This window comes from Emydura macquarii, unplaced genomic scaffold (assembly GCF_026122565.2).
Source record: "Emydura macquarii macquarii isolate MOO-44397 ecotype Brisbane River unplaced genomic scaffold, CSIRO-AGI_Emac_v2 contig_2531, whole genome shotgun sequence".
NCBI classification, from domain to species: domain Eukaryota; kingdom Metazoa; phylum Chordata; order Testudines; family Chelidae; genus Emydura; species Emydura macquarii.
In genome coordinates this window covers 8,076,498-8,089,356 of record NW_027132668.1, presented here as the reverse complement: position 1 = coordinate 8,089,356, position 12,859 = coordinate 8,076,498, and the positions used below count along the sequence as shown (strand labels likewise).

At 39.6% G+C, this 12,859-nt stretch overlaps 1 protein-coding gene across 2 annotated transcripts in view; it reads left to right on the top strand.

Annotated features, from left to right (window-relative positions):
* Positions 1–12,859, top strand: part of ATP11A (ATPase phospholipid transporting 11A) — a 231,571-nt gene that overhangs the window by 210,170 nt on the left and 8,542 nt on the right. For both annotated transcript variants that reach the window (XM_067563678.1, XM_067563679.1), the window contains exons 26-28: positions 3,652–3,717; positions 4,879–4,982; positions 9,928–10,093. In XM_067563678.1, the coding sequence (XP_067419779.1) occupies positions 3,652–3,717; positions 4,879–4,982; positions 9,928–10,093 (336 nt within the window). The remainder of the gene's footprint in view (positions 1–3,651; positions 3,718–4,878; positions 4,983–9,927; positions 10,094–12,859) is intronic.

The following is a 12,859-nucleotide window of genomic DNA, read 5'->3' as shown; positions in this document are numbered from 1 at the left end:
TCCTGGAAGGTCTCCTTCCTGGTGGCAGTTACTTCAGCACGCAGTGTTTCCGAGATCAGGACACTCACCTTGGAACCACTTTACATGTTGTTCTATAAGGACAAGGTCCAGCTGCATCCCCACCCAGCCTTCTTACCAAAGATGGTGTCAGAGTTCCACAGTAATCAGGACATATTTCTACCAGTGTTCTTCCCAAAACTGCACAATTCCAGTGAGGAACATAGGCTGTACACACTGGATGTTTTTCAAGCCTTGGCCTTCTACATCGAAAGAACTAAGCCTTTCGCAGGTTGACCCAGCTCTTTATTGCAGTAGCAGATAGGATGAAAGGCCTGCCAGTCTCCTCCCAGAGGATCTCTTCATGGTAACCTCTTGCATTAAGTTCTGCTATGAGCAAACAAAGGTGCCTCCACCAGCGATTATAACACCCCACTCTATCAGGGCACAAGCCTTTCTGGTGCAGGTGCCAATCCAGGACATCTGCAGAGCTGCTACCTGGTCTTCTGTCCATACCTTTGCAATGCCATCACCCAGCATGCATGGGATGATGCCAGCTTTGGCAGAGCAGTGTTGCAAGCATCACATCCATGAACTCGGAGCCCACCTCCAGCGATATTGCTTGTGAGTCACCTAACATGGAATCAAGGTAAGTAAGCACTTGAAGAAAAAACAGTTACTAACCTTTCATAACTGTTCTTCGAGATATGTTGCTCATGTCCATTCCATGACCTGCCCTCTGTCCCTGCCATTGGAGTTAATGGCAAGAAGGAACGAAGGAGGTGCAGGACCAGAGGTGCCTCATATACCACTGCATGATTGCGGGGCTACTGAGGGCGCCAGAGCCTGCCCTGCAGATATTGCTTAGGCAAAACAATCTCTGGCAGCCATGCACATGGGTGTGCAGACACCTCACATGGAATGGTCATGAGCAACACATCTTGAAGAACAATTACGAAAGGTTAGTAACTGGTTTTTTTCGTTATCTTAAACACCATGCACACAGATACATTTAGATAAACTGTGGAAGTGTTGTACTGAATGAAACAATATCAAGAAATTAAAAATACAGCAGCATGTGATATTTGTTTCAATGGAATTAAGACTAATGGATTTAAATGAAAAACGAGCTCTGAGATGGTATATGATTCAAGGTACCCTTTGTAACTGAAATTCAGAATTTGATATTGATACTAAGTTTCAGTCTTGGTCTATGTAAAAAAAAAAAAACTGATGGTGTCAATCCAGTTTTTTGTGGAGAGATGTCCACATCACAGAAATTACTAGCACAATTGGCTCTGAGGTGCCCTTGCTGAAAGCCTCAGTGGAGATACAAAGAATCACCATGTGAAAAAGAAAAGCTGTCATGCCTGGAGGTGTACACCATGTGTTGTGTTGTCAACCCTTCAGATCAGTACTAAGTCAAACTGAGGGAATTTTCCCAGCTTCATATGCTCTATTGGTTGGGATATCAATCCCTAAGAATAGTAGTTTACACTTTAGATCAGCACCAATAATAATTTCTGCAGAGCCCATTAGTCTGGAGTTAATGTGGTGAATGTCAAGGCCTGAGCAAACTCCACAACTTTCTCCTCAACATGCAGTTCAGGAGCTCCACTAGAGCAGCGTTTGGTTTGGAGGAAAGGCCTCTTTACCTGACTCTGTGCTCCCTCTAGTCTCTGCTCTGGTGCATCTCATGGGGGACAGGTTGCCTGCCTGATGTCTCCTCAGGAAGCTGTCCAAAAACTTGTGGAGTTTCTCCTCCCATTTGGTTAAGGATGAAGATCCCATGGGGAAAGTGAGGTATAAGGGGCTAGCCAGGCCAGACCTGTTCCAGTCACTGCAGCACATCATGCACAGTTTCAGTCCTACTGTCATCACTATAGCTGTAGAAGTACTACAGCAATAGTTCTTGTCTCATTGTGAAGCAGAAGATGATGGAGGGGGAGGGCATGTTGCTGGTAGGGAGGGTCTCTGCTGGCCACCAAAAGCCTAGCAACCAACTAGGGAGAAGAGTTACAGTCAAACAATGTAGTGAGCAGCAACCCAGGTTCCAAACTGGTGGTTTCCTTCACAGGAAGTCAATTTACAAAGATGCACGAAAATCTCTCTCAAACAAAATAGAAAACCTGTGATATTTTATCATAATACACGTTCTTCACTCTATTACAGCACATTATTTCAAGATTTATTATACCTCAACTAAATTTCCAATAAAAGCTCTGATATCATGGTGAGGGGCGATCTTATGAAAACCTAGATAAATAACTGAGCAGTGAATATACATAATACTATAGGTTTGACAGAATATTATTAATAATAATGTTTTGTGTTACAGTAGTATGTAGAGGTCCAACTGAGATTGGAGCTTCATTGTACTAGATAAAATACTTCCTTAGACAATCTCTACCTTGATAAGTTTATATAAACTGTCTTCTATTTCTCTTGGTGTAAAAGCCTCACTTCTTGTGATTTGTTTGTTTTTTAAAGATGTATGTTAAAGTTGGTATCTGAAATAAATGACTTACAGCATGCACATAGTGTGTTTGAACTTACTACTAAATCAAAGTTGACTTAAGTAACACCTAATCTCTATTACAAACACTAGTACATGGAAAATATGCACGCCACTTCTGTGACTTGTTTTAATATGGCAGAAATCATATTTATCAATTACAACACAAATCCTATCTTTGTATAATATAGCTCATTTTGCTTAAATCTTGGAAATTGAATGAAGTGGAAGGAAATTGTAGCTCATTTAATCTTTGCATTTCTGCCCTGTTCTTATACATCCAACCAGCAGCCTCTGGTGCAGCATGCTGGAAGCCTACAGCCACTAAATTTGAATAAGAAAATTGAGCTCAGCTCATCTGCTGCTGAGCTGTATGCTGTCTCTTACTGAGTAATCAGCAGCTGCTCCCTCGTGTTTTGTCTGTGTTCATCTCTCAGGTTCCCCTTCACATCATTTCCCAGTTATTTCTCAATTCTCTTCTCTGTGCCACCTACCTGTAGAATCTCAGGAGCATGAGATATATTGCATCATTAACACAGCTTTTAAAATAGATATATGTGTAGGTTTTAAAAGGTATTACCTTGGTATCCTGAATAATAAATATTGTATACCATATAAAGCAATATGCATTTATGGTAGACAGTGATTTTATTTCAGGGTGCACATAGTTAAGGAATAATAGGGGGGAAAATCTAGTATGAACTGCTCAAGGTTTTGGTTTTTTTTTTTAAATCAGTGAAGTTTATACATATCTAAGTTTCTATGATGTGTTTCACATTCTCACTTGTGCTGTTACCAACCTGATGCATTCCTCAGTCTCCATGAAGACATGTGACTAAGAACCAGAGAGGAGGGAAGCCAAAGAGGAAATAGCAGTTGAGGAGACTCTAAAGACATCATCAAAACTCTGATGGGAAACATCTCAATGACAAACGAACTATGCTGCAATTTTTCTTTATACAAAGAAAAGTACCAATAAGCTTTGGGCTGAGAAGTCTGATTATGTGTATTCTGTTTGTATGCAGTTTGAAATATGTGCACACAAGCAAAATAAACTGATATCCAAAATAGTTTGTTCTAAATAGATCATGATGCAATGAAGTACATTATCTGTAATGACTTTGGACCCTTTTTTACAGATGTTTGGAAACTGGACCTTTGGAACACTGGTGTTTACTGTGCTAGTATTTACAGTTACATTGAAGGTAAGATATTCTATATTAATATTTCATCCACTGAGACTCTTTTAGAGCCCCATCAGTAGCTACAATTGTCCCCTACCCTATTTTTACTAAAATCCACTCTCCTCACCTGGTATTTTGACTGATTAAGGCGAACTAGACATGGTTTCCTTTGGAGCTTGTCAATGCTGCCCCTGTCAAAAACCGTTGGCATGGAAAGCTATGAAAAACTCTGTAAGTTGGTTGAATCTGTACAGGGTTACTGGCCCCTGGCAACTCAAGAGTGAAGGATTTAGCTGCAGTTCTAAAGTTGGATCCTGATATGATATCACATTATGTTACCAATGGACTGTCAAATTGATCCTGTTATTTTATTTTTAGTTCATTCTTTTAGCTTGTTACAGTGATGTTTCACCTTTCAGCTGCCCTATCGAAGTTGGTTTCTGTTTAAATATATTGATATCTCACGTATTATATATAATTAAATGGAAATTTCTGTGCAGAAATGGACATATGCTTACATTTTGCTTGGTTTCTTTTTACATGAGTTTTTAGCCAGGGTATGCAGAATAGCTGATTTTACTGAGTTCATTGTTGGAATATTTTCTCCAGTAGATTTTCACTGTCAAAAGAGAGACGTGCTGGGAGTTCATGACATATGTTTCTATCATCCAATAAGTACAACCTGTTAGATGAAAAGAGAACATCAATATAATGAGCATCACTATGTAATAATTTGTTTATTATAAGGTGGGAGAGAATTCTTTTCATGGTTGAAGCAATTCATTATTGCCAATTTTCAGTAATTATATAAGTAAGTTTTTGACTGATCTAATGTAATGATGACATAATTTTCACCTGATTGTAAAGAGTAACAAGAGGGAGGACAGTGAAACAATCACCTGAGACTGTACTAGTAATACCTCAATGTTATAAATTCCTAATGAATAGTCAAGCCTTTGTCATGACATATACTAGAAAATACAGAGGTTAGTGCTTAGGTATGGGAACTTTCTTAACTAAGCTAGAAATAAAAAAGTATTGTTGTTCACTAAAGTTCTGCACAGAGTTCTCATCTTAACAATTTAAATAGGTCACTGATTTTCTTTGTACCTCATCTCCTTTTGAGTCTTTTATCACTTCTAAATAATAACATAAACACCAAGATGACCTGTTTTCTCTCAGCTTGCACTAGATACACGCTACTGGACATGGATAAACCACTTTGTGATCTGGGGATCGCTGTTATTCTACATTATCTTTTCCCTGCTCTGGGGAGGAATTATCTGGTAGGAACCTAGTGTGAATTGTATTCCAAATGTTATTTTCAGAAACATAAAATAAGGTTACATATTCAACTGTGGGATTTCTCCAAATAAAATTCATTTCAGCTTTTTATATGTACTATAATTTACAATACTAGTTACCAATTTAAACATGTTAGTCATGACAATTATTGAATACTTGGCTTTTCTTTAGGTTAATTGCTAAAAATATTCATAAAGAAGAAAAGAGTAATAGCACTCAGACTGAGTCAGTAAGCACCTGAGCTTCTGGTTGTTCTATTGTTTTAAGAAACCAAAAGCTCTATTTTTAATAAAGGCTTAAGTACATATTAAAGCGGTCCCCTATTGTGCTAATATAGATACAGCAGTACATTTTCTGCTCATTTGTAAAATGAGTTCCTGTTAAAAGTTAAGGAGTTCTGTTCAATTTCAGACATTAGCTAAAAGTGTTACTGAATTACTGCATTTGTTATGATAGTTAAATATTCCTGCTATTCACCAGATGTGGATAACCTTTTAGTAAATCTTCTTGCTTTCCTCCTCCTTTCCTAAATATATTATAAATGCAGAATTTGTGTGCAACCTACTTTGACTTTTCTGTTACATTTTTTGTGTATTTTTTTAATACATTCTGGCAAGATTTAATATCCATTATGGAAAGAAAAACTCATTACAAAACTATTCTTATGCTTTATTATTATTTTCTTGGTTAATACAAAGTGGATGTATATAGGAAAGAATGTTTATCAAGAGACTTGTCTAGTTTCATGCTTTTGGCTGCAAACAGAGTAGAAAGGTGTGTAGCTTTAGGTTAAATACATTTTTAAAAATTAGCTATCAAATGGCTTAAGTTTTAGACACATTTCAAATTTAACAGGATTAAATCAATTTTATATAATTGAAAAATCACTATCAACTTAATTACAATATTAAAACTTGTAGGGAGGAGAATAAACATGCATGTTATAAACATTTTCATTCTCATTCTCCACCCACATACTTCCCATGGGATTCCCATGCCCAATGAACTTTTGACTACCTTCTGGATGGGAGGCCTGTGTCATCTATCTCCAACCCATGCACATTCTGACACGCTTATTCTTTTGATGTCTTAACTGAGTGAGCCAGTTGGTTCCCTCACCATCTATAAGTGGAGAAGGAAGCTGATGCTAGCTTGCATCTTGTATACTAGTTGGGGGCTAGGAGGACTGGGACGGTAGGTCTGCTTCCCCTCTCCCCCAGATCAGGAAGTATCTTCTGGGAGGCAGCCTATCCACTTCTCATTTCTGCAATAGCAGGACTCAAGACTCCAGTTGTCACTGTTCCTACCTTTTGAGCTATACTGATCAAATTCGAAGATGACACAAAGCTAGGGGGGATTGCTAACACCTTGGAGGATTGAGCTAAAATTCAGAGGGATCTTGATAAAGTAGAGAACTGCGCTATAGACAACAAAATGAAATTCAACAAAGACAAATGTAAAGTGCTACACTTAAGGAAGAAAAACCAAATGCATACACCTTAGATTTTCTGGGGGGTAACTAGCTTGGCAGCAGGCTTTAGCCAACATTTGCGAACTGGCTTGGCAGCAGAACTGCTGAGAAGGATCTGGGAGTTGTGGTGGAACACAACCTCAACGTGAGTTAGCAATGCAATGCTGTTGCAAAAAAAGCAAATGCAATTTTAGGTTGCATTAACAGAGGCATAGCATGCAAGTTGTGAGAGGTGATAGTACCACTCCACTTGGTTCTGGTTAGGCCTCAGCTAGAGTACTGTCCAATATTGGTCACCAACGTATAGAAAGGGTGTAGAGAAACTGGAAAGGATCCAGAGGTGAGAGACAAAGATGACCAAAGGGATGGAATGCAAACCATATGACCAAAGGCTGAAGGGAACTGGGTATGTTTAGTTTGGAAAAGAGTAGATTGAGGGGGACATGACAACGGTCTTCAAAGACTTGAAAGGCTGCCATAAAAAAGATACAGAAAAGTTGTGCTCTTTTGCCCCAGAGGGCAAGACAAGAGGCAATGGGTTCAAACAACAGCTCAGCAGATTTAGATTAAATCTCAGGAAAATCTTCCTAACTAGTAGGATAATTGAACAGACTGCCTAGGGAGGTTATGGAAGTTCCTTCACTGGAGGCTTTCAAAAGAAGGCTGGATAGCCATCTGTCTTGGATGGTTTAGACACGACAAACCCTGCAGGGGGTTAGACTAGATGACCCTTGCAGTCCCTTCTAACCCTTTGGTTCTATGATAAAGATCAGCATATAACCAGTGGTTCCCAACCTATTTACAATTGTGGGCCACATATGCAGCTATCTGTGTTTATGTGGGTCACATCCATGCAATATATACACCATCCTGCCTGCTGTGGCTGCCCAGTCGAGCGCTTGTCCCTCAACACCTGCTCCCAGACAGTCAGGGGCAGGAGTGATCCCACTCACCAAGCCATGAGGGATCCTCTCTGGGAAGCTGCCCACGGGACACATTTCCACCCCACACCAGCTCTTCTCCCAGAGACGGGACTTACAGGCAGCCTCCTGCCCTGGCTGTGAGCTCCAAGTCCGGACATGGCCAGCAGGAGATGAGCAGGCTTGCGCTGTCTGCTGCAGGTAGCTCAGAGTGTGCTGCAGCCTGGAGCATGCTCATCTCCCCCAAGAGGCAACAGGTAGCTGTGGCTACTGGGGGAGCACATGCCCCCCTCCCTGTTTCTTTGGAAACCTCTGGCATGGATGCCCAGAAGCAAGGAGGCAACGCTCCCCCTGGCAGCGGCATTCTTTGGTGCCTCCCCCTGCTTGTGGTAACCTGAACTTTTAGTGTCTGGTGCTGACAGGACACTGCCTAGTTCCCTTTTTGACCAGACTTTCCAGTCAAAAACCAGACATCTGGCAGCCCTGTACTGCAGCAGGGCTCCATGGTGCCGTCTCCCCCTCAGCCTACCTCATCCCTGCTGGGACCCAGGAGTGGCAAACTTAATTTTTTTTAGCCTCACAGCTGGGCTGGGCTCTGAGCCGAGGGACAGCCTCCAACGCCCTGGCTTCAAGATGGGTAGCAGCCGCCTGCCCACATCTTTGCGTCCCAGCCAGCATGGAAGTAGCCTCTGCCCCAGCTTGGATTGGGTGGCAGTCGCCCACTTCCTAGGCTGGCAGCCAGGCAGCAGCCATCTGCAACTTGCCCAGATGGCAGCTCCCCGCCCTGACTCAAAGTCTAGTGCCCAGAAAACTTGTCAGTTTCACTGCTCTAGCTGAGCAGTGAAAGTGACAACTATGACAGCCCCAGATTTCACCAGTTACCCTCTTTTCCTGTCTCTCTCTCACCCCTTCCTCCTCTCAAATCTATGGCAAAAAATTTGGCGAGACGCTTTATATTCCCCAGCATTGGCATGCCACTCAAAGCCTCCTAGCTTTGGCCAACATCACCTCTAGCCCAGGTACATACTTGAGTTGCACACCCTTGATGTAAAGGTGGTAACCCTACCCACGCTACATCTGACATCTGTCATATCACGGCCTTATATACCTAGCCCTTCTTCCAACACATGGCTCCCATTAGTCTGTAAATATAAAATCCCTTGGAAAATTGAGTGTTGGGGTACTTATTAAAATTTTCAGACGTTAGGGGGTACTTGCTACTTAAAAGGTTGAGAAACACTGGCCTAGCCTGTCAAAGGAGGGAGGGAGATAGAAAGGCAAGTTCTCCACACATCAACAGATAGGAAAAGGTAAGTGGAGCTCCTTCCAATTAGTCTCCTTGTTCACTATATCCTTGTGAGTGTGTTTACAGTTGAATTTTGACATACAATTTATGGAGAGAAGATTGTCTTCCCCCTAAGGGTGAAAAAATCAAAAGGCATGTGAAAGTGTTATGCAGTTTTTATCTCCTCCTAGTTTTTAAATCAATCACACGAGTGGGTTTTTTTGGGGGTGTTAAGGGTCTGACTCATGATCTTTGAACATTTGGAGTTGGCAATATTGAAGGTGAATCTGGAAGTTTTGGAGGGGGAAGTGAGACCTGTTGAGAGTCCCAGGCCAAGCTGGAGTCTTTATTCTGTGGTTAATTTGGGGGGCCAAAGTTGGTGATAATTATTCTCCTTCAATGGCCAGAGGAAGAATGATTTAGGCTAAAAAATTGTACAAACTATAGTGGTTTTGATACTAAGCCAGGCAAAACGTGGCCATTCCAGCTGAGCTTCTCTGAGTTCTCCAGTTTCTTTGAATGAGAAATACAAAGTGAAACTCCAGTGGATGAATCCCCACAAAATGAAGGGTGAACTCTGTGCAAACTGGAAACCACTACATTTCACACAACTCCACTACTCCAGCTTTAATCAATGAATCATAGAACCATAGAAGATAAAAGTAGGAAGGGACCTCAGGAGATCATCTAGTCCAGCATCCTGCTCATAGCAGGACCAGTCCCAACTAAATCATCCCATTCAGGACTTTGTCAAGTTGGGCCTTAAAGACCTCTAAGGATGGAGATTCCATCACCTTCCTAGATAACCCATTCCAGTACTTCACCACCCTCCTAGGGAAAAAGTTTTTTCTAATATCCAACCTAGACCTCCCCCACTGCAACTTGAGACCATTGCTCCTTGTTCTGCCATCTGCCACCACTGGGAACAGCCTCGTTCCATCCCCCCCTGGAACCTCACTTCAGGTAGTTGAAGGCCACTATCAAATCTCTCCCTCACTCTTCTGCAGACTAAACAATCCCAGTTCCCTCAGCCTCTCTTCATAAGTCTTGTGCTCCAGACCCATAATCATTTTTGTTGCCTTCCGCTGGACTCTCTCCAATTTGTCCACATCCTTGCTGTAGTGGGGGGCCCAAAACTGGACACAATACTCCAAATATTATAATGATATAATATTATATTTAGCAATGTTGGGTTTTTCATAGAAGTTCCATTGAGGTTTAACTTCTTCTCTTTTTCTTTTCCCGTCTAGGCCTTTTCTCAATTATCAGAGGATGTACTATGTTTTCATGCAGATGATGTCTAGTGGTCCAGCATGGCTGGGTATCATTCTGCTCATAACTGTCAGCCTTCTTCCAGATGTACTCAAGAAGGTTCTATGCAGACAGTTATGGCCCACAGCAACGGAAAGAACCCAGGTAAAAATATCTTTCTTAGTAGATTTAGTGATAATTACTATGAATTCTTAAAAGTTAGAGCCCTCTAGGATATTAGAAGCATTAAATGGCGAGAATAGAAATCATTTGTGTTTAGTGAGAAGTTTGTGTTTCGTTATTTTCTGCAGTGTTGAAATTTCACCAAGAGCTTTTTTTTGATCAGCTCTTCATAAATTATAAGACTGTTGAGAAATAGTTAAGGGTACTGCTCCAGGCTGTTAATTACAGCTATATAAAATTGAAAACCAAGTAAAAAACCAAGTATTTTCTGAGAGTAAAGTAAAGTAAATGTAAAGTAAAACCAAGTATTTCCTGAGCACAAAATAAAGCCAATAGCAAGAAGGCAAGTTGTTTTATCCAAATTCACCTGAAAGTAACTCTTTGCAAAAGCAGTTTCACCTCAATATCAATATCCAATTCAATATATGAATGTTTGTTTAATCAATCTAAAATTTGTAAATTTAAAAATTAATATGCATATGCTGAATAAGTATTTAAATACTTCTAAAATATCACATTATATGACCCATGTAATCCAATCATTTCCTAGAAAACTATATTAATAGTGAGGCTGTGGCTTTTACAAAAACATATTCATTCATTTAAACATTACTAGTTCATAATGCTGTTAGCTATTTTCATTCTCTATAGTTAAACTTACCTTTATTTTTGCCTCTTTCAATACTCTTCCTAGAATTAATATTCACATGTATCGGATGCATCTATTCACAACATACTAAACTACAAACACACTGAGATGGACTGTAGTCATATCATTGAAAGACAAGACTGTTTTCAGATTTCTACTTTCCCCATTCTACTTTCCCCATTTGACCAGTCTACAGGAGAAACTATAAAGAGCAAGCTGGGGGAGGATGTATATCTAATGGTATTTCTCAATGCCATTATGTGTTAATGTTGGAAATGAACCATCTGGAAAGCAGAGTGTGGGCTTAACACTGGCAGTGTTAGTTTTTTAATAAGCTCTAATATCACTAGCAAATCTTTAGCTTTTAACCAGATTTATCCCTTGTATTTCTTTCTTCCCTCTCTCTGTTTCCTCCTGTCTTCCAACCTGCTTTTGCCTAAATAACCACTACCTTGCTTTACATGATGTGCACGGTTACTTCCTACAATCTTCTGGGAAAATCAGACTAAACATCAGTGCCTTTCTGTTGAGCAGTCCACCATCTTTATGCTTTCTCAGACTTCAAGCAGTCTAAGTTTCTAATGGAATAAAAGGTGATTTTTTTCTGCCTTTCTGCATGCTTGGCCATTTCATTCAAAGGACAGTAGAAAGTTTAATTATCATCAAAACCTGTTTACTGTTATCATTGTCTCCACTTCTGACTCACATATAAACTACTATACTTTAGAGAAAAATACTTTTTGGAATAGATTTTTCCTCCTTATGTTTATCCTAAAGTGTCTACATATCATTAGTGGTTATCTATGTCATCTTTGTCACAGTTATTTGAATTTTCTGCTTCAGGAATCTAAGATCTGTGACTGTTGCCCTCCTTTTTTTAAGCACTGATGTTTCTGTAGATGAATGCACATAGTGCATTGTCGTTGTAACTGACTAAGTTGACTATTCACCACACAAAGAAGTGATAAAACCCTTCAGCAAGATGATTTCGGTTTTACCCTTATTTCTAGCTTAATACAGAAATGATGGCATTAAGCCATTTAATGGCTCTTTTGTAATGTGTTTACTCCACTACAGTGGGGAAAAATGCTGCAACTCTGATCTTTTGTATTTTAATCATTATTTCCAGCAAACATGTTTCATTTTTTTAAAGGAGATTTTCCTTGTATTCTATTTCATAGAATTCTATGCTGCTTTCTAGAAAGTGGGGTGGAAACCCATAAGATCAGAAATAAGAACTGTTTTAATTCAAAATATTTTAAATGAACAAAAATGTAGGAAATAGACTAGTGAAAGGTGCCCTTTTATAGAACAGTTTTAAGGTGAAATCCTGTCCCCATTACAATCAATAGCAAAGCTCTCATTGACTTCAGTGGGACCAGTCTCTATTGCAAATTTCATATTCATATTTTCTGACTGACCAGCATAATAAATAGAATTTTTTTTTTAAAGTGTGGCCATTTAAAAATGAGTTGCTGCATGAGTCACAAGGAAGATATATGAAATTTATTTTGAAGTTCAAATTTTTGGCTAAAAATGTCTTCTAAATATGCTAGAACTGGTTTGAACTAGCTGCTTGAACAGCGATGGTTTTTACTTTTTGCATCTCTTAAAATGATAGTCTTTGTAATATAGGTTAAAGGGCTTCTGCAACAGCTGAAAATACTATATTGAACCAATTCTGGCTCAACAGAACTTTGTATTTCTAACTCTGAGATTGTGTGTGTGTGGTGAACAGCTATTTACATCCATTTCTATTTAAAATACATGTAAAAGCCTCATTTGAAGTCTGTCACCATTTGAAGTTCAATTTCAGAAGGATTTTGTTTTTGTATATGCAAGCTACCTTCATTTGCTGGGCTAAAACAATAATTCTGCAAAAGCTTTGGAGGAATCTATTGCTGTGAGTAACTTCAGGTCAAAACCTGCATGCATTTCTCAGACAATAATTACAGTTGAGACTACTTGCCTATGTGAGGCAAGCTGAGTTTGGCCCTTTATTTGAAATTAGGTGGATGGTGTTTTCTCTATTATCCATCATACACAGTGGTCCCTTTTTATATCCAAACTGCATTAATTTATTACATTTCTACCACCAT